Genomic DNA, 21,528 nt, shown 5'->3' with positions numbered 1-21,528 from the left:
ATAGAGGCAAAGGCAGTGAGGACGTTAGAGTTACTCCATCGGCTCAAGCATGATCTGAAGTTCCACCTTTTGCCTATTGGTAATTTTTCATTCTGGTCTTTTTTTTGTGCCCAATATTAACAAAGCTACTTGAATGATACCGACACATCAATCTAGAGCAGGAATTGTAATGAACGGGGAGCACTGTTTGTCAGTGTAAACATTTATGCATCTAGCAACTTGTATTCTAAAGATACAGACTGTGAAAACTGTGTACTAGAGCCCTACCTGGCTAAACTGATGTGTTTATGAATGTCCTTGCTTGTCACTCAATTTCACTAATGTCTGTTTCTGTTTCCTCCCTATGAGCTCAGATCATCTATTAACTCACAATATTCCAGTGAAAAGGCGGAGGTCCTTTGGATGGGAAGTAGGAGGCGGTTTTTAAAAATAAATCCGGATGAAGCATGCATAAACTTGTGTAGAATTGTGTGTGGCGCACGTATTGACACTCTATTTTCTTTCAGTGACATATCTATGACATACAGGTAGTGTCCCCATAATAGAGCAAAAGATGCACCAGGAAATGCATGTGAATGTTTTTTCTTCTCTTTCTTTCCGATGGTTTACATAGGCACCACAAAGCTGGGTTTTAATCACACACCTGCCCCTGCATTTTTCCAACCCAATTAGGCCATTACCAGAAAAATGAGGCCATAGAGCCTCCAAAGTCACAAACACACCGTCGTCCCGGAGAGGGAACGGGTATTGCTGAGGACTTTGGCAGGAGGTGAGCTGGCTGATGTTCATTGAAGGGTGACCCTGGTGTTTGTTGCATCGCCGTGTGCAGAAAGATCCTTCACAGAGAGAAAGTATAAAAAGGAATTTTCCCTTTTTTTGTTCTGAGGCATAACAGTTTTTAAGGGCTCTCATGTGTTAAGCAGGCACTGACATCATTATGGTCTGCTAATGACTGCCCCCAGGGACAGTAGCCCTAGTTGAAACAGTTTGTTGTTACTTGCTGCAATTAGGATCATCACCATCACCCTGCTGCCGCCTGTGTCTGCTTCCTGACCTGTTTTTTTCTCATAGACCTGTGGGTCATTTTGCATGCAGCTCTGCAGTCACAGGTACCTCTGGTGCCTCACATGGTGCAACATCATTCTGGTCCTCGGTGCACAGGAGTGCAGAGACAACTTATATTGGTTAGCGTTGGATCCCTGTGTCAAAAAGTAGGGGGCACAAAGAAGTGCAAGGAATTTGAATTCTTCACTTGAAATTTGTGGGGGGAAATTGTATCAGACCAGCTAAATTTCCATTGTTAACATCCTCCTCTGTGTATGTGAATGTCTAGGCAGAGAGAGCACATGTGACTGTGCCAGCAAGCTTGGGGATGTTGCTGAGGTCTAAAGAAGACGTGAGAACCCACATCAGATCCACTTACTAGGTCGATGGCATGGATAATCATCTTGCACACTAGTAGCTGCAGCAAACTTGTATTAATTTGATAACTATGACATGAGTGATGCTGTTTGGAAGCAACAACTTTTGTTGAAAGCCCTTCTCCCCGTGGCTGCAAGGGACAGTACTTGGCACAGTCTAAAAAATTAAAGATTAAGAGCTGATGGGATAGCCCTGTTTAGTATTTGAAAAGATGTCATATTGAGGATGGAACAAGCTTGTTTTCTGCACTCCAGAGACAGAGATATGGAGCAATGGGTTCAAGCCACAGGAAAAGAGATTCCACTCAACATTTGGAGGAACTTTTCTGACATAAGAGCTATTTGACAGTAGAAAATGCTGCTGGCTTGGAGGGTGGTGGGATTCTCCTCCTTTGAAGGTTTTTGAGGAGAGGCTGGATTGGCCCTCATCACACAGGGAGTACTGTGATGTGTGTTCCTGCATGGCAGAAGGAGATTCGACTGGGAGGCCCTTGGGTCTCTTCCAACTCTATGATTCTATGTGTGATTTAAGTACAGTTGATGTGGTGGTGTGTGTGTGTTGTTTGTGTGTGCCTTCATGTTCTTTCAGACTTATGGTGAACTTACCTGGGTTTACTTGGCAAGATTTGTTCAGAGGTGGTTTGCCCTTGACTTCCTCTGAGGCTTCGAGCTGTACTTTCCCAGGTCACCCAGTGGTAGAATTTAAGAGGAGTGCTTGTCATGTAAACCAGGGCTGCATCCGCACTTCAGAAATAATCCAGTTTGACACACTTTAAGCATCATGACTCAATGCTATGATTCTCGGAACTGTAGTTTGTTTCTGGCACCACAGCTCTTGACACAGAAGGCTAAATGTCTCACAAAACTACAACTTTCAGAATTCATATCATTGAGCCAGGGCAATTAAAGTGGTGTCATGGATTGACTCAGTGTGGATGCAGCTTCAGTCTTTTCTGCAAGGTTTTAGCAATGCACATCTGATATAACCCATACACTCAAGTAAATGATTACCATTTCCTGGACACTTCAGCTTCTCTACACTTGAGGAGGAAATAAAAGGAGTTTAAAGGAATAATACCTTAATTTCCTCTGAGTTGTTTCCTGTCTGTCAACTCATCATACCAGCCAACAATCTGGTCAACTGTGGATCAGTTTATATATAGCCGTCATACTTCATTAGATTTTGGTTTAGAAAACATGATTCTTATGGGCCTCTCATACCTGAAAAAGAAATTGTGGAAGATGTCGTGTGTTTATTATATCAGACTCTTTGCAGAAAATAGTTCCAGTTCATTGTTTTTCTAAATCGAGTGGTGGCCTATAGATATTTTTACATTGACAAAATTTTGGAGTGATGTCGGTCAAAATAATTTTGCTTGCTTATACAAGGTACATTTATTTGTTTTTAAAGGCTGGCCCAGGAACCTAGCTTTGCTGTCATATTCTCCCTAATGCATGCATTTCGATGTCCCCTTGTTTGTTGGATATTAGTTTCAATGTTTGTGTTAAAGGGTTTTTTCAGTTTAGATAAAACTAAAATAAAAAATAATAGCCAGAGTATCATCCCCCATATCTGGCCCAGATTCCCTGTGATTGGGGGGGATAGAAATAAATAATAAATTATTATTATATATTATATTATTATTATATTATACATCCTCAATTAGATTTTTAGTTTTAAAAACAGTCGTTCTTATGGGCTTTTCATGGCTGAAAAAGCAACTATGGAAGATGTTATGTGTTTATTCTACCCACCCTGGCTATTTCAAGTACAGTCGGCCCTTCATATACACGGATTTCTTATACACAGATTCAAGCATCCACGGTTTGAAAAGGTTCCCAAAAAAGTATAAATTTCAAATATCAACCTGATTTTCCATTTTTTTTATAAGGGACACCATTTTGCTATGTCATTATATTAAAGGGTTTGAGCATCACAGATTTTGTTATCCACAAGGGATCTTGGAACCAAACCTAGCCTATAACAAGGGTCCACTGTACTGTATTCCTTTAAGAAAAAAAAGTTTAGTTTCTTTTTTTAGACTTAGGATATTGTGTAGTTTATGTAAGGCACCTTAAACAGCAAGAGAAGTAAGGTAAACTATCATAAACAAGGAAGTGGTTTGCAGGGTTACACTAGTTTCATTTTTCTTTCTGCTTCCAAGAAGCAACCAGGGACAGGTTTGGAGAAAAAGGGAATTAGTATTTCACATGACTGGCCTGAAAGGCACCAATTGGTGCATAGTCTGGCCAATGACTTTCAACTGCAGTTCCTGATTTGCAGTACAAGATAAGGAAATAGAAGGTATGTTTAAGGAATGTTTTTGAGGCTCAACGACCATGAACGGAGGGACATCTTCAGTTCAAAGTGATGATGGTACTTAAAGCCCCAAATGACTTTGGTCCTCGGCATCTTCTGTTGTTGTTGTTGTTAAGTGTTCCTCTAGTCGACAATCCTGAGTCATGGCAACCTGCTGGATGAGACACTCCAAGATCCTTGTCATCCACTGCTCTGTTTAAGCCCTGCAGATTCATGCCCATTATCCTTAACTGAGTCTAGTCATCGGGTGTGGGTCTTCTCTCTTTCTGCCCTCTACCTTTCCTAACATTATTGTCTTTTTAATAAGTCCACCTGCTCATGATGTGTAGGGTTGCCATATCCCGCCCCCCGGCGGGACAGTCCCGGTTTGGGCGGTGCCGTCCCGGTCCCGGTCCGGTTTGGCGCCCAAACGGGACAGCCCGCCCACGCCCAGCGGCCCCCGCGTCGGCTCCAAGGCTTGCTGAGACCTGGGAAGGCTCTCCGCGGTTGGAGCTCCAGCCGCGGAGACGCTCCCGCCCGGGCCCCAGCGAGGCCTTTGAGGCGCCTCCGCGGTCGGAGCTGCCGGCCCGGGGCCTCCAAGGCCTCCACGAGGCCAGGGAGGAGGAGGAGGCCGCTTCCCACCGCGGCCATCGCCGCGATGAGGGGCGGCCCCCGCTCCTTCCCGGCCTGGGAGCCGGCCGAGGCTTCTCCTCAGGCCGGGAGGAGGAGGAGGCCGCTTCCCACCGCGCGCGATCGCCGCATGAGGAACAGCCTCCCCCTCTTTCCCGGCCTGGGAGCCGGCTAGCCTCCCTCTCAGGCCAGGAGAGGGGGAGGAAGCCCGGCACCCGCGGCAATGGCCCGATGCCAAGCTTCCCCCGCCCTTCCCGGCCTGAGAGCCGGCCTAGCTCCCTCTCAGGCCGGGAGGGGGGGAGGAAGCCCGGCACCCGCGGCGATCGCCGCGATGCCAAGCTTCCCCCCCCCTTCCGGCTGAGAGCCGTCCTAGGCTCCCTCTCAGGCCGGGAGGAGGGAGGAAGCCCGGCACCGCGGCAATCGCCGCGATGCCAAGCTTCCTCCCGCGCCCTTCCCGGCCTGGGAGCCGGCCTAGGCTTCTCCCAGGCCGGGAGGAGGGGGAGCTGCTTGCACCGCGGAAATCGCCGCGATCCAAGCGGCCCCCGTTCCCCTCCGGCTTGGGAGCCGGCTAGCGTCCTCCAAGCCGGGAGGAGGAGGAGGAGGACAGGGTTTGAAAATTAGACTTTTTTTTTAATTTCCTAGCCAGGAAATTAAAAAAAAAAGTTCACATTTTCAAACCTGGTCCAACATTTGTCCCGGTTCGGAGGTCCTCCATTGGGCAACCCTAGATGTGGCCAAAGTAAGAAGTTGCAATTACTCACTTGCCTTTTAGGAGTATTTCTGGCTTGATCCGTTCAAGAATCCATTTGCTTCTGTTTTTGGCTGTGCACAATATCCTCAGCACCTTCTCCCACACCGCATCTCAATGAGTTTATTTTCTTTTATCTGCTTTTCATGTTGAGCTCTCACACCCATACATGATGGAGGGAATATAATGGCTGGATGATTTTAACTTCTGTGCTCAATTGTATATCTTCACCTTTAGGATCTTCCTTAGCTCTTTCATGACTTGAAGGCCAGGTAGTTTTAGTTTTTACATATGAGAGATGGCTTGCATATTTACATTGATGGCAAAGTAATTTGTAATAACTGGTTATAAGAATCTCAGATCAAAGGTAGAGTTGTGGACCTCAGAGAAATTCATAGGGCTGAATGCTGTCTCCTATGCTTTTCAACATCACATGAAGCTGCAAGGGGAAATCATCTGGAGTTTTGCAGTGGGTGTCATCAATATGTTAAAGATAGCCAGATATATCTCTCTTTAAAACTGATATCAAGGGGTTTTGGAATTCCTAAGTCATTCTCTTCATACAGTGAATTATTGGATAAGGATTAATAAACTGATGTTCAAGTCAGATGAGATAGAATGCCGTTGGTCAGTAAGAAACCTAATTATTATTATTAACCTTTTATTTTATTTATGAAGCGCTGTAAATTTACACAGCGCTGTACATGCAATCTTTTTAGTTAGACGGTTCCCTGCCCTCAGGCTTACAATCTAAAAAGACATGACACAGAAGGAGAAGGGAGTGGTGGAGGGAGAGGGTAAGAGGTCCAGCAGTTCCTCTCAACCTCCGAGGCCTGGACCAAGGCAGATGGACTGGAGGGAGGGCTTGGCTTCAAAATGGAAGGTTTTGAAACCTAAGCTGGAGTTGGGCGCACAGACTGAATAGACTCCCTCTGAAAGCTCAGATTGTTCTTGGACCCAACACTGCTTGAAGGCTAGATAGCTCCTGTGGCCATAAGTTCCATTGTCCAGCTTCAGTTGGACCACCTATTCCTTGGGAGGGTAGATCTGGCCACAGTGCTTTATGCCTTAGGAGCTATACAGGCTGCCCCTCTCCTGGCCAGATCAGGGCTGTGGCAACCTCATGCCACAACCCCAATTCATCCTCTGGAGGGCACAAAAAGGAGCTACTCCCTTTTGCACCCTCCAAGGGCACCATAGCCGCATCAGCACAGCTATATAGGGCCCTTTAGCGCTGCATCACCTGGATGCAGCACTGGAGGCACACCATGATGCTGCGTGCCATCTGGAACAGCATGAAGCATCATTATGACCTGGGGCGGAGTCAGGGCATTCATCATCAGGATGCTATGCCCTGTCTCCACCCACAGGCTGGCATTTCAGGCTGGCCTGTATAGGGCGTTAGTTACCAGCTGCTGATTAGATTACTGTAACACACTCCATGTAGTGCTGCCTTTGAAAATTGTTCAGGAGCTGCAACTAATGTAAAATGCAGCAACCATACTTCCACCAGGTGTATATATTAGAGACCATACAATGCCAGTCTTAGAAGAACTGCCCTGGCTTCCATTTCACTCCTGAATTAAATTCAAGGTGCTGGTTTTGACCTACAACCTCCCAAAAAGCTTGGTGCTAGGATATTTGAAGGAGTGCCTCCTCCCATATGAGCCTGCCCACAATTTGAGCTCCTCAGTAGGGGCACAGTTGCATGTCTCAGCATTTTGCAAGACTAAGCTGGTGTTCACATGACAGACCTTTCTACCTAGCAGCACCTTGACTGACTGTGGAACTCCTTGCCAAAGGAAGTTAGGCTGGCTCCATCTCTTCTGAGCTTCCAGCAGGCAGCTAAAACTATGCTGTTTCACATGATCTTTGGAACTTGAAGTTGGTCTGCTGTTTTAACTGTTTGGCTTTAAATTGCTTGTAAGGAGAGTTTTTAGTTTGTTTTTAACCTGTTTATTTATGGATTTAACGTTTTAAATTCTTTTTTATTTATTATGGATCACGACAGGGTCCCTGATGGGCTGAGAGGCAAAACATAAATGTCTTTAATAAATGAAAAAGTAAATGTTGAAGAGCCTGACTCTAAAAATGCTTCTGCTGAGAAATATAATGATCCTTGTCATTGAAAGGACCAGTGGTGGTAATGATTGGGAGTGCAAGGTTAATATGCAGGGTGCAGACAGCATTCTGTATTTTGGGGAAGCAAGATGGGTGAGAGAGGCTCTCCTTATGAATCGTTCAGCATTGTTTCTTTGTCTGCCTGAGCTGACTTTTTCACATCTCCATTTTATTTTAGGCAGTCTTAAAAATGGTTTCCATCTAACACACTGGTGGTCCTCAGGAAGGAAGGAGATCCTGGACTGAGTAGAGTGGAATGAAGAAGCCCACTGGCGAGATGGAGAACTACAGCTAGTAGTACCTTGTGGATTACTACAAATCAACCATGTCTGCCAAAACCACAGTGTGCACTGTTCCGAAGAGAAAAGGCTTATTGAAGTTTATTAGGTTTATACTTCTTACATTTTGAAGTTTGCAATATAATCCTTTTGGGAAAAGGAGGAACAATGACTTTTTATAGCTTCTATTTGCTTCTCATTGCGTTTACTTGGAATACCTCAGCCTATGGACCAAATCAAAGGGCACAGAAGAAAGGAGATATTATTCTTGGTGGCCTGTTTCCTATTCATTTTGGAGTAGCTGCTAAACACCAGGATCTGAAATCTCGGCCAGAATCTGTTGAGTGTATAAGGTAAGTCCAAGCAGAAATGTGTAACACATATTCAACCCTTCCAATGAACATAGGTACCTTCTCAATCAAATGGGATTGAGTGCTGTATTTGTAAATGGACTAGGACAGTGATGGCGAACCTTTTACAGACTGAGTGCCCAAACTCAACGGTGTTCCTGCACTGGGTGGGGGTAGAACCTCTTGGGGGTAGGATGTCAGCGGAGTGGGACATCCGCCTTCTGAGGAGGGGACATCAAGTAGGGGGACTTCACCAGAAAAAGCCCAGGAGAGCGAGGGGGAAGAGGAACAGACACATGCCTTTGACTGCCTCCCCAGAGACAGCTGAAAGCCAGGATGGCTGGGAAGAGGCCTCTTCCCTGTCCTCCACATGCTCTTAAAATGGCTTTGCATGCCATCTCTGGCACACATGCCATAGGTTTGCTACCATGAGACTAGGACTTGTTCTGTTGTTTTTTTAAAGTAGCTTCCCACTGTTGTCAACAGTGCTGCCTATCCATTGATGTACGATACTGCATTATATTATGTAATACTGTTGGTTCATCTAACCTAATATTTTATATATATAAACACACATACACAACTTGAAGATAACACTTCTTGTATCAAAGTGGTCTCTAGCACAATAATGATTTAAAGTGCCTTCTAGAACTTTGTTCTTAGTGCCACAGAGAGTGATATATTTAATCCCTGGAATTGACCCTGGCCTATCATCCAACTTGGCAGTGGCCTTGCAAGGTCTCAGGAGCCATGTTTTCCAGAATGATTATCTGAGATCCTTTTAATTAGTGATGTTAAGGTTTTCTACCCCTGTTACAAAGCCTCATCACAGAGGCATGGTGGTGGCAATGATGGTGGTACCAGTAAGACCTTCATGTGATGCCACAGAAAAAGAGGAAGGAAGCTGCATGCCCTCCACATCTCACCAGAGACCAGATTTGCTCATAATGAAAGCATTACGGCAGAGGTGACTCAGGTCTTTGGTGGCACTACTGCCACTGATTACTTCCCAAAAGCCCCACATAGCCCCTCAGTGAGAGTTACAGGGGAGGGATGGAAATAGAACAGGCAAAGGACGCATTTTACCACATGCTGGAACGCCACCGCCACCACAAGTGCCCGTTCCATTCCCCATCCATGCCAGAGAGGCCGATTTTCATGAACTTTTCAGAACAGTTCCTGAAAATTCCCCTCTGGGGGACGGATGGGGAATGGAACGGGCACTTCTGGCATCATCATTGGTGTAAATGTGTCCTTTGCCCATTCCATTCCCATCCCGCCCTCTTTTGTCCCACTCTAATTGTGTTCCCTGGGCCTGTGCGATAAGCTTGTCATGTAACCAGGGCTGCATCTGTACTGCAGAAATAATCTGGTTTGACACCAGTTTAACTGCCATGGCTCAGTGCTATGGAATTCTGGGGATTGTAATTTGTTGTGGCACGAGAGCTGTCTGACAGAGAAGGCTAAATGTCTCACAAAACTATAATTCCCAGAATTCCATATAATTGAATAATGGCAGATGGCATGGAGGGAGGGCTCTTCTACTTCAGGCTAGGCCTGATAGAGTCAGGCCTGCCTTTTCACTCCCTCCCAGGCCGGATTATGTCAGATGGCATGGATGGAGGACTCTTGTATCTTGTATCGTTCCTATTCAAGAAGACATAGTAGGTTCTCTAGGCATTTTGCTACTATCCAAACTTTGTAGCCCATGATTTTGCAGAGGGATCTTTGTTGCTTTAATTTCTCCTACCAGACTGTTAGTCCTGTCTTTCTCCACATATGTTGTGACACTGCTGGAGATTAGAATGACATACTTTGATCCTACCTATAAACTAAATGAGCCAGCGTCATGAAGAGGTGTGAGGATGGACTACAATGCTGGCTATGCTTGGCTATGGAAACCAATTGGGTGGCCTTGGGCAAGTCACACTCTATCAGAAGAAGGTAAAGTCTCACTCCTTCTGAAGAAATCCTGCCAAGAAACCCTACAGTAGGGTTGACTTAGGGTCGCCATAAGTCGGAAACAATTTGAAGGCACACATTGACATGAAATATAGCCTTCTTAGACTTTACATTATTCTGCTCTATGAGGCAATATAGGTATAGTATATGTCTCCAAGCGTGAATGCAGCAAACACATATAAAGGGGTGTATTAATAATTAAGTGTGATTGGTTGCAGTTGCCTTCTAAGTAGTCAAAGGATGGTAAATTTCAGGTTTCCATTGTGTGAAGAGGATGAGAGATAGTGTCTCCAAATATAGCTGGTAGAAGTAAAACAGTCAGGGAGGTCTATGGCATTCATGCCTGCAAAGGCTTAGGATATGAAGAAGATAAATATATCAGAGATGGGCAGGCTGCAGGTGGTGGCCAAGCATGAGGCAAGCCAACTAGCTGGTCATGTCCGTGCAGAGGTGAACTAGGAGGCCTCCGCCAGTTATCTAAACCTAGGAAACCAGTAATTGTGAAGTGTTTGTACTTGCCACTGGATGAACTGGCCCATTGTGTCATTTGCCTTTGCTAGAGGGTTGCCAGGCCAGCAGTAGGGGTGCCAGTTCAGGGGCAAAAGCTAGGTGGCAGCTGGTGATATTATTAAACAAGGTACATTAAGGGAAATCCTGTCTATGCATGTCTATTCTGAACATTCCACTATGTTTAATGGGACTTACAACTTTAAAATGCCGAGAATCTGATATATCCCAATCATGGTTTTAGGGTGTGTGTTTTTGTGTTTTTGTTTCGTTTGCTTGTTTTGAGTGTGTGGAATTGAAAGAAACAAGAATGGAAGGAAGGAAGATAATGAATGCATTAGAGGAAGTAAGCATGGGCGGAGAAGGAATGAAAATGATGGGCACTGGGAAGGAGAAAGAAAACCCTTGTAACCATAATGGGGAGAAGGTAAGAGGTTGTTACATCCTGGGAGGAATAATATTATAACTCAGATTTTATCATTAATTCAAAACTTAGATAAATTTTAAAAATGCATAGTAGAAAACCATTCAGATAATAAAACCATCAGGGGAAGGCAATGACAAACCTCCTCTCAACAAACCTTTCCAGGAAAACCCCATGAGAGGTTCGTCTTAGGATCACTATAAATTGAAAATGACTTGAAGGCACAAAACAACCACCACCACCACAAGGGAAAGCTGAGGAGAGCCAACAAGGGAAAGCCAGGAGAGGAGTTGGGAGCATTTTGGAATGGGAATGGGGAGGAGGAGGTTTTCATGATGAATGAATGGTGTTTGTGTCTGTGCAGGGATGATCTAGTGGGAGTGTGAATGTATGTATTTTAGGAGGATCATACTTGATGGAAGGAGTTGACAGTGTCTAGTCTATAGAGATGTGATGGACTGAAGGGAGACAGAAAACCAAGAGCATTTTTTCAGAAATCTTAAGGGTTGTTTTTGTTTGTTGTTCAATTGAAAAATTGGAAGGACTATACAAAAGGAATGTATAATATCATTTTAGAATGGTGAATGAAATGTTTAGACAATTTTATTTTCCCCAAATTATGTATAAAAACTATGTAAAATGAAGGCTTTTATGTACGATTATGTACATAGCAGATTAATGCCTTCTATACACATGAATGGCAAGCCTGTCTTGGATTGTATTCTTCGAAGTGAGCAAGATGCACTGCCATTGCCACAAGGAAAAGGAAAAGTTTCTTTCTTTCTTTCTTTCTTTCTTTCTTTCTTTTTCTTTTACTTCTTTTGGTTGGAGGCTTTCTCTTGTTGGTATAGTTGCAGAAACTGTTTTACTACCAATGATGGTTTGCTCTGGTTTTCTTGATTTTTTTTTTTATTTGCTCATAAATTGGGGGGTGGTGGTGTCTTAGTTCAGGACCTTATGGCTCTATTTATAACGAAAAATAAAATAAAATGATTCAATTTGTAATTATTGGATGAATAAACTAGATTATACATACTTCATTTTCTATTCCTAAAGGAAAAAAAACTGACAAAGGGTATACTATTGCATTGTTTCCAGTTTTTCTGAAAATGTTAGGGGAAACATTCTAGGGTGGAAATGGAGAAATTCCATACCTATCAATATTTCATAGGTAAAAAACCTGGGATACATGTGGCCAAGCAATATCAGGGTGTGGTCAAGATGGTAAAGGTTATTAATAAGGAAGAATACTAACTAGTCTGCAACAGTTTGCTTTTGCCTGAGCATACTGGGAAGGGCAAGATTCTGCCTTTTACTCTCATCTCCCTGCTACTGAATTGAGTGCAAACCACTCTTGCACAATGAACTCAGTTGATAAGGACAAAAGGGGAAAGTGGAAGGAAAAAACATTTTAAAAGTAACTGAAAATGTGGGATGATGGAGGACTGTCCATGCCAAATTAGGACAATAGGAAATATGGATTTGTTGGGGCAGAAAATGATGGGGGTGTGTTTATGTTTATCTTTTAGCTAAGTTTTTATCAGTCTTTTTGAAACTGATGTTTTATTTTAGTAGTTAATTGCGCAGTCATTTTGTGACAGTGCCCAAAGCAGTTAGTCAAAAATCAAAATGTACCATAACATTTTGGAGACCTGTGCTAACCAAGAGCTTCCTTTGTTCAGGGAACCATTTTGCTATCTGCTGGGGTGTTATTTTTGCCTTACAGTACCTGCAGAATTCTCCCTATGTATGTACTTTCCATAAACTTTTTGCTGAACACTGATAAAAGCAAGGAATTTGAAAAGGGCTATATTTCTCTCTCTCTCTCTTTCGTACACACAAACACAGACTTTTAGACAGCATTTTTGTTCTATATTTCAAAATTAATCTACAAAGCAGAATAGAGAATAAAAAGCAGTTAGTACAGTTATTATTAAAGTATTTATAGGGGCAGTATACAGACAGGAAGCTAGAAGCTGTCCCTGTAAACCCTGAGTCTATGCTGCAGCATCCGCATGTGCAGCACAGATGCACTGTCCAAAAGGAGCCGTTCTAGGTGGCTCTAGGTGGCTCCTTTTTTCTGCCATCAGAAGGGCTGCAATGCAGCCCTTTGACACCTTTTCCACCCAGAGGCGTGTGGGCCCTCTGGCGCCCTTACGTCACGAGGCTGTGCCCTGTGTGGACGGGGCCGTAGCCTTGTGATGTAATGGCGCTGATATTAGGGCTCGGCGCATATAGATTCTGCGCCATATCGAGCCCTAATATCGCCACAAATGGCCCGTCTATACTGGGCCATAGTTCATTATAAAAGCAATAGAATAAGAATGAAGAGCAACATTATAAAAACAATACTATAACAGTCAAGAGCAACAAAATAGTCTAATTAAACCAGGCAATGATTTATAAAACAACAGCCTCAGTGCTTGTTGCCTTATCACATAAAAAACAAGCCCAGCAGGCAAATGGAGAGAAGTGCATATGACTTTCTGTCTCCGCATGAGATCGAAGCACTTTTGTTCGCTTTCAATCATAAAAGCGTAGGAGGGGTGGTAAAAACATCCCTTTTGATAAACTGATTTTTCCAGCTTGGCATAAAGGACACTTTTACGGCCCTTTCTCATGCTTTTATGACTGGAAGAGAATGAAAGTGTGTCCATGTCATGCGGAGACTGAAAGATAAACACACTTATCTCCATTTGCCTGCCAGGTTTGTTTTCAGTGGGCTGAAGCAGATGACTCAAAAGTAGTGATTTCTAGCTGTGATTGCTTCAGGACTGTGGCAACCAGTTCACCCCACTCCTGAAGCAGACCACTACCGCTATCCCAAATGGGCTGCCAGTAGGAATGGATTAAATGCATTCCTTTTGTTGGCAGTTTCGGGTTGACTTAGAACAGTTTCTGGCAGGGGCAGGGGCATGAATCATCTAGACACACACCCCCACATACACACACATAGAAGTTTATCACACAGGCCCCTGGAATGGGCCTTGTGCATTACAAAAGGGGCCAGGATGGGGCCGGAACGAGTGGGGATGTATTTTACCACATACAAAATTCCCCATTCCGTTCCGTTCCCCATCCATCCCACAGGAGGCGATTTTTGAGAACTGCCCAGAAGGACATTTTGATAAATGCATCAAATGCTAAGAGAAATCAAGAGGATCACACATCACGTGTCACTGTCCAAATGCATCTAGACCTGATCCAACAGGTCTTTTAGGTGTGAGTAATGTATGAAATGGCCCTGTTTTGCATTCACTATTTTGAACTGAGTAGGTATATGTCTCTTTGCTGAAAGATGGACTTTGGCCATGCTCTTTCACTCACGCGCACTTCCTTTACCTTTTCCTCTACCTCACTTATAGGCAGCTGTGCTTATTTTAATGTCTCCCCTTTTTTTTGTAGGTATAATTTCCGTGGTTTCCGCTGGCTTCAGGCAATGATCTTTGCCATTGAGGAGATTAATAACAGCCCAACTCTTCTTCCCAACATGACTCTTGGATACAGCATATTTGACACCTGCAACACAGTCTCCAAAGCCCTGGAGGCCACATTGAGTTTTGTGGCCCAAAACAAGATAGACTCTTTGAATTTGGATGAGTTTTGCAATTGCTCAGAGCACATTCCCTCCACAATTGCAGTAGTGGGAGCAACTGGCTCTGGGATCTCTACTGCAGTGGCCAATCTCTTAGGTCTCTTTTACATACCTCAGGTACTGAATATATGCTGCTATTTCCCATAATTAGAAATGGGATGAGGTGTGTGTGTGTGTGTGTGTGGTTTCTTTTTTTAAAAATTAACACATAATTTATAAAATCTTAAAACTACACAGAAGGGAGCAAACATTACAACCCCCCCCAATATATCATGAATGTGATATATGTGTGAGATATATATATATATATATATATATATATATATATATATATATATATATCACATATAAACTAATCTAACTAAACTAATCTACATAAAACTACACAACTAACACAATATAACAAACCTTCAAAAAGACTAGAGAGATACCGGTATATGATTTCCAGCTTTCTGGTAAATGGGTATGTTGTTGCATGCCTCCAAGTCATTTTTTGACTTATGGCGACCCTAAGGCAAATCTACTGTATCAGGATTTTCTTGGCAAGCTTCTTCAGAAGGGGTTTGTCATTGCCATCCTCTGAGTTTGAGAGGTAACTTGCCCAAGGTTTTTATACTCAAGCGGTGAAGCAAACTCTGATCTCCAGAGTCGTAGTCCAGCTCTCAAACCACTACACCATTTACAGTTACTAATAATTCTATTTTGTCTAAGCCAAATTAAAATAACATAATGTGAGTATACATTAAAAAACTACCTAGCAGGGAAATTGAAAGAAGTGTGTTTATCTTGTCTGTCTCTGCATGATGTCAAAGCACTTATCTTCTCTTCCAGTCATAAAAGCATGGGAGGGGGTTGTAAAAGTGTCCTTTTTGCCAAGCTGGAAAAATCCTTTTTTTCAAAAAGGAAGTTTTTACCACTCTCCCCTGCGCTTTTACAACTGGAAGAGAGCGAAAATGCTTCAGCATCATGTGGAGACAAGACAAGATAAACACGCTCCTCTCGCAATTTCTTTGCCGAGTTTGTTTTTAATACGATAAGGTTCTAAGTTTGTGATCTGATTTCCACAGTATTTAATTATTCAATTTAAGCTGCAAAACTTGATACTATCATTCTTCCCCATTTGTTACTCATGTACTCTATAAACAATTTCTAATCTTCTCTGAAATTCTCCAGCATCTTATCCCTTAGAAAGTTTATCATTTTGTCCTTTCCACTAAATTATATAATTTTAATATCCACAGAGGGTATCACAGTGTCCTTCCACCTTTGTGCATGAATTGCTCTCGATGCTGTAATCATATATTGCAGAAGTCCATATTTCTTGTCCAGTTCTTTATCCAGCAATACCAACAAAAAGATCTCTGGTTTTAACTGCAATTTGTCTTTTCATAATCACTTCTATCTTAGTATGAGCCATAGTCCAATATCGTCTTGCTTTTTCACATGTCTACAACATGATAAAAAGTCCCTCTATTCAGATTACATTTCCAATGTTTATCTGCAAGATAAAAACTATCGTAGCTGTTTGTGGCGATGTTTCCCAGGAAGCCTGCCACAACAGCTGGTACACCGGATGACCCTTATGTGCTGCTGTCACTGCCATTCTACTTGCAAGTCCCAGTCATGGCAATGATGTTGGAAGGGGGTGTCTGGTCACATGGGTGAAGCCATGTGGGCCCCTTTCTGCTCTTACAGGCCGCGGCAGGGGCCTGCAAGTAGACCATTGATGGCAGTGGCAGAAAAGGTGGCAGTGGCAGTGGCTCTATGGTGGAGTAGCAGACAGGCATCTGTGCACCCATCAGTGCACTAAACAAAGTACATCCCAGGGCCAGGAATGGGCCGGATCCACAGGAAGGATACGATGTTGGTTGGCATTTCGTATCCTGCCTGTGTGTTCAACAACTAAGATCAAATTCCTCAAGTTGTAAAAGTTTATTTTTCTTTTTTAAAAAATCTAGTCTTTTAACCAGACCGAACAACATGCAGCATAATAATCAGAGAAGCCAAGACCTCCCCTCTCTGTCTGTCATCCCATAAAACTTTGAATCTAACTCCTGGTTTTTTACCTTTCCAAATTTGAAATATCTTTATTTCATTATTTAAAAGAAGGTAGTTTGTCAACACTGGTAAAGTCTGGAACAAAAATAGCATCCTAGATAAAACATTATTCTTAGGTCCAAAACACAAAACCAGTTTGAGATCACTTTAACTGCTAGGGAATCCTGCGAATCGTTTATGGTGGCATCAGAGTTCTCTGGCACAGAAGGCGCAATGTCTCACAAAACTACAATTCCCAGAATTCCATTGCACTGAGCCAGAGAGCCAGTAAAGTGGCCTCAAACTGGATCTTTTCTGCAGTCTGTTTTGGACCTTAATCACTGAAGTTCTTCAAAGTAATGATAATCTTAATTTGCTACATCTTTGTAAATCTTGCTTAATACCATCCCAAATTTTTACATATTTATTTTGAAATGGTTTTGAGATATTAACTCCCAGATATTCACTTTTTTCAATTTCAAGCCCAGCTTTTTCATCAACAATTTTTGTTCATTTTTCATATTTTTCAAGAATACCACTATCATAGTTTTGTTAATTCTAAAACTTACCGGTTTGCCATAATTTTTAAAGATAATCATTAGAATCTCAACCTTTTCCACTGTGTTTTCCAAAAAGAATTTTAAAAATTAAAAAATAACCAAGTTATCAGCAAAAACCCTAAACTGAAATTGTTGACCCCTAATATTTATACCTTATATATTCTCTATGTTTTAATAGCATTATTTAAAATTTCTAATGTCAGTATGAAAAACAATGGGGAAAGTGCACATCCCCATCTTGTTCCCCTTTGAATATCACATGGTTTGGCTATAGGTCTATTAATCAAAATTTGAGGTTTTTGTGTGTCTTTTATCCATGTAACAAAATCTCCAAAATTCATCTTTTCTAAAACAGCCATCATAAAATTCCAATTTACATTATCAAAGACCTTATCCACATCCAGAAAAATCAAAGCTGCCTGTTTATCATGATGTTTTCCCAAATACTTTTATCTTGTATTTTCTCTCAAATATCTTTTAGGGAGGAAATCGCATTGTTCCTCCTTTATCAAATCTTGTAAAACCAGCTTCAATCTTTCTGCCAGGTTTGAGGTAAAAAAATCTTGTAGTTATTAATCAATAAATCAATAGGTCTGTAATTCTTAGGCTCTGTTAAGTCTTGATCTTCTTTTGGTATCAAAGTAATGTTGACATTATTCCAAGACTCTAATGTTTCCCAAGATTTTAAAATGGAGTTAATTGTTTGTTGGAGTGGTAACTATAATTGATCTTCAGGACATTGTTATAAATCCACCTTGCTCTGGAGCTTTTCTGGATTTAGCCTTCTTAATAGTTTCTACCATTTCTGCCACCGTTATAGGAGCATTAGTTGTAGATCCCTGAATCTCTGTAAGTTTTGATTGTTCAGATATTTATCTTTTTTTTTTGTACATAGAAATCACCTTTATATCTTCAATATTGCTTTTCTTCAAGTAGGCATGCATCTTTGTGATTCTGAGAGAACTCAACTACAGTAAATGTCTTAATATTTGATCATTTAGGACACTTCTGAATGATAATTCCTGAGGTGTCTCAACTTCATAGGTGTCTTAGTGATTCAATATTGCCTGAGCATTTCTGGATCCTAAGCACCCCAGACTAGCCCCCTAGACTAGCCTTAGGAGGTGCGTGGTCAGAAGGAATGGGATCCATGATACGCTTGCTCAATTATGCTGCCCAGCTAAACCATGAGTGGAGAAAGTGTGGACTGCAGGCTGCATAAAGCCCTTGAAGCTCTTGGAGATCATCTTCTTTGGGGGGAAAATAATAACAAAAACGTGACAGGGTGGAGGAGTAATTTCACCATATCCACCCAGGCTGTTTTATTTCTAGGAGAGGCTTTTGTTTACCTAATTATTTTATTTGTTTATTTATTTTTATGCCAGCTTTCTCCCAAAAAGGGACCCAAGGTGGCTCACACAACAAGAGCACTTTAAAAACAATTTTCAAAATAGCAATTAAACTAACCCAGTTAAAACAGCATAAAATGAAGACTAAAACATACAAAAGTTAAAAGCACATAAGCTAAAACATCTAACCTATATAAAAAACACCCAGTCATGATTTTTTTTTAAAAAAAGCTTGTCTGAATAAAAATGTTTTTATAGTTTTTTGTGGCTTTTTCAAGCTGTGTGGCCATGTTCTAGAAGAGTTTATTCCTGATGTTTCACCAGCATCTGTGGCTGGCATTTTCATTCTCTGAAGATGCCAGCCTCAGATGCTGGGGAAATGTCAGGGACAAACTCTTCTAGAACATGGCCACATAGCCCGAAAAACTCACAAAAAACTATGGATGCCGGCCATGAAAGCCTTCGAGTTCACATTAAAATGTTTTTACTTGCCAGCGAAAGGCCAGCAGGGAGGAGGCCAGCCTAACATTTATAGCATCTCGATACTGCTTCATAGTGAACACGGCACTCTCGAAGCAGTTTACAATGTGTAAACCAGTTGCCGCCAACAAGCTAGGTAATTTTACCAACCTACAAAAGGATGGAAGGCTAAGTCAGCCTTGGAGCCCTGGGATCAAACTCACAATGCTGTGGCTGCAGTAGCGGCATTTAGCCACTTTGCCACTGTGGAAGAGAGTTCCAGAGGTTGGGAGCAGCTACAGAGAAGGCTCTCTCTTGAGTCCTCACCAAGCAAGCAAGCTTGTGATGGTGGTGGGACTAAGAGAAAGCCTTCTCTTGAAGATCTCACTGCTTTAGCTGGTTCATGTGTGCTTTATAGATCATGATCAGCACTTTGAATTGTGCCCAGAAATGAACCGGTAGCCAGTTATGCTGTTTCAGCAATGGAGCTACATGCTCCCTATAACTGGCCCTGGTCAGCATTCTGGCTGCAGCGTTCTAGACCCACTGAAGTTTCTGGACAGTTACCAAAGAAAGCTCCACATAGAGTACATTACAGTAGTCCACATGGGATGAGAGATTCCACCTCAACATTAGGAGGAACTTCCTGACAATAAGGGCTGTTCAACAGTGGAACACACTCCCTCGGAGTGTGGTGGCGTTTTCCTCCTTGGAAGTCTTTAAACAGAAGCTAGATGGCCAACTGTCGAAAATGCTTTGATTGAGAGTTCCTGCATGGCAGGGAATTGGACTGGATGGCCCTTGTGGTCTCTTCCAACTCTACAGTTCTATGATTCTAATCAAAGCATGTGTCACTGTAGCCACATCTGATGTCTCAAGGAATAGGCACAGTTGGCGCACTAGTTTTAGTTGCATTAATGCAGTCTTGGCCACTGCTGAAATCTGGGCAACCAGGTTCAGAGTTGAGTCCAGAATCTAGAAAATCCAGGAATGTGGTATAGTTAGATAAGAGGCTGCTCTTATCTAACTATACCACAAATAGGCAGCTTGTAAACAGTAGCCTTCTTTTTCCAACAAAGGCCACTGTTCTTTTTCCAACAAAGCACCCTTCTTCCTATACAGCATTGCAGCTGCAGTCTTTCTACTCCTGCTACTGTAGCACTGTCACTGCAACCTACATCAGTGTAATTACTCCAGCGTAGTTAACACAACAGGATCTTACCCAGTATCTTTGGCTCGCTCAACCTCTCTGGGTCAGTAACTTTGACTTCAAGAAAACAAATGTTTTCCTGAAGTTTAGCAGCTTGACACACTGAGTGTACATGCTTCACCCCTGTCCAGCTGGCAGATAATCAATACACTATGCAACTAACTGGATACCTCCCAATAGCTTTCTATCTTCATTGCTGTTATTACTTTGGTTATTTACCTAATAAACTATTTATTATCACACGGTGGAGATGAGTTGGCCCAAGTCAAGCTCCTTGCCTTGTTGCTAAACTTACAGAGATATTTAACTTGTGAATCACTTTTTTTTATTGTCATATCTATGCATCTAATGGAACATTTGTTCAGATTTGACATTAGTGCCTCTATATTTAAGGAGGACATTCAATATGACATACTGTCCCTGGAAGAGTTGTTTCTAGAAATTAATGTACAAGAGCTATGTGTTTTTTATTTATACATTAGTAGAGTTTTGGTTTTTTTAAAGCTATTGTAAGAGTTCGATTCCCAACTCAGCCATGAAACCCATTGGGTGACCTTTGGCAAATCACATGCTCTCAGCCTCAGTGGAAGGCAAAGGCAAACCTCCTCTGAACAAATCTTGCCAAGAAAATCTATGATAGGGTTGCCATAAGTTGGAAATGACTTGAATGCACGCAACAACAACAACAACAACAACAACAACAACAACAAGCCATCTTGGCTCCCATTTCAGGAGAAAGGTGGGATATAACTGCAATAAATAAGAAAATAAATAATAAATATGTTAAAACTACTTGCCAGCAACTGTTCCATACACTCAAAGTAGTGTACAATCACCTTCCCCCAAATAATTACAAACAGCCAAGAAAAAAGATCTCCCTTTCCCAAATGCACTGAACAAGTGAAGCAGCCAACCTAACTGAAGGCCAAAAAATGTTTGAATTGTCTTTGAAAAGCCAATAAAAGGAGGAGCGTAGAATTATGAACCTTGGGGAAAAGTGCCCTAGAAATTATTATTATTATTATTATTATTATTATTATTATTATTATTATTTCTTACCTGCCTCTCCCCATGGAGCAAGGTAGGGGACAGAATAATGCTGTGATTCTTACTGTGATTCTTGATCTTATGGAGTTGATAACTGAAATAGTTATTGAGACGAAGAGTGTGATGGATTTCGTAAGTGCATAAGTACCTGTATAGTGAATTGGCCACTAAAGCATATCATTCAGTGAGGAAGGCTGGTAGCATCACCCATGATTCACCTTGACTCTTAGAACAGAGACAAGAGACGTATCTCAAGATGCTCAAAAGATAGCCTGTTTATTAATACAGTGGACCCTTGTTATACGCTGGGGTTTGGTTCCAAGATCCCCCGTGTATAACAAAATCCGTGTATGACATAGGAAAATGGCGTCCCTTATAAAAAATGGAAAATCAAGGTAAATTTATACTTTTTTGGAACATTTTCAAACTGTGTATGCTTAAATCCGTGTATAAGAAGGGCCGACTGTAATGTAGAACCTATACATAATGACTGCAAACAGACTATCCTTTGGGCATCTTGAGCTATGTTAC

General features: G+C 42.1%; 1 protein-coding gene across 2 annotated transcripts in view; it reads left to right on the top strand.

Moving 5' to 3' along the window:
- Positions 1–7,419: 7,419 nt before the first annotated feature.
- The window catches only part of CASR (calcium sensing receptor), a 49,545-nt gene continuing 35,436 nt past the window's right edge, over positions 7,420–21,528 (top strand). Inside the window, exons 1-2 of one of the 2 annotated variants that reach the window (XM_042447623.1) lie at positions 7,420–7,850; positions 14,146–14,452. In XM_042447623.1, the coding sequence (XP_042303557.1) occupies positions 7,666–7,850; positions 14,146–14,452 (492 nt within the window). In that variant the 5' untranslated portion in view covers positions 7,420–7,665. The remainder of the gene's footprint in view (positions 7,851–14,145; positions 14,453–21,528) is intronic. The other variant, XM_042447624.1, reaches the window with a different exon arrangement.

Source organism: Sceloporus undulatus, chromosome 2, assembly GCF_019175285.1.
Source record: "Sceloporus undulatus isolate JIND9_A2432 ecotype Alabama chromosome 2, SceUnd_v1.1, whole genome shotgun sequence".
NCBI lineage: Eukaryota > Metazoa > Chordata > Lepidosauria > Squamata > Phrynosomatidae > Sceloporus > Sceloporus undulatus.
Note: the sequence above shows the minus strand (reverse complement) of the source record. Positions and strands in the feature narration are given on the sequence as shown.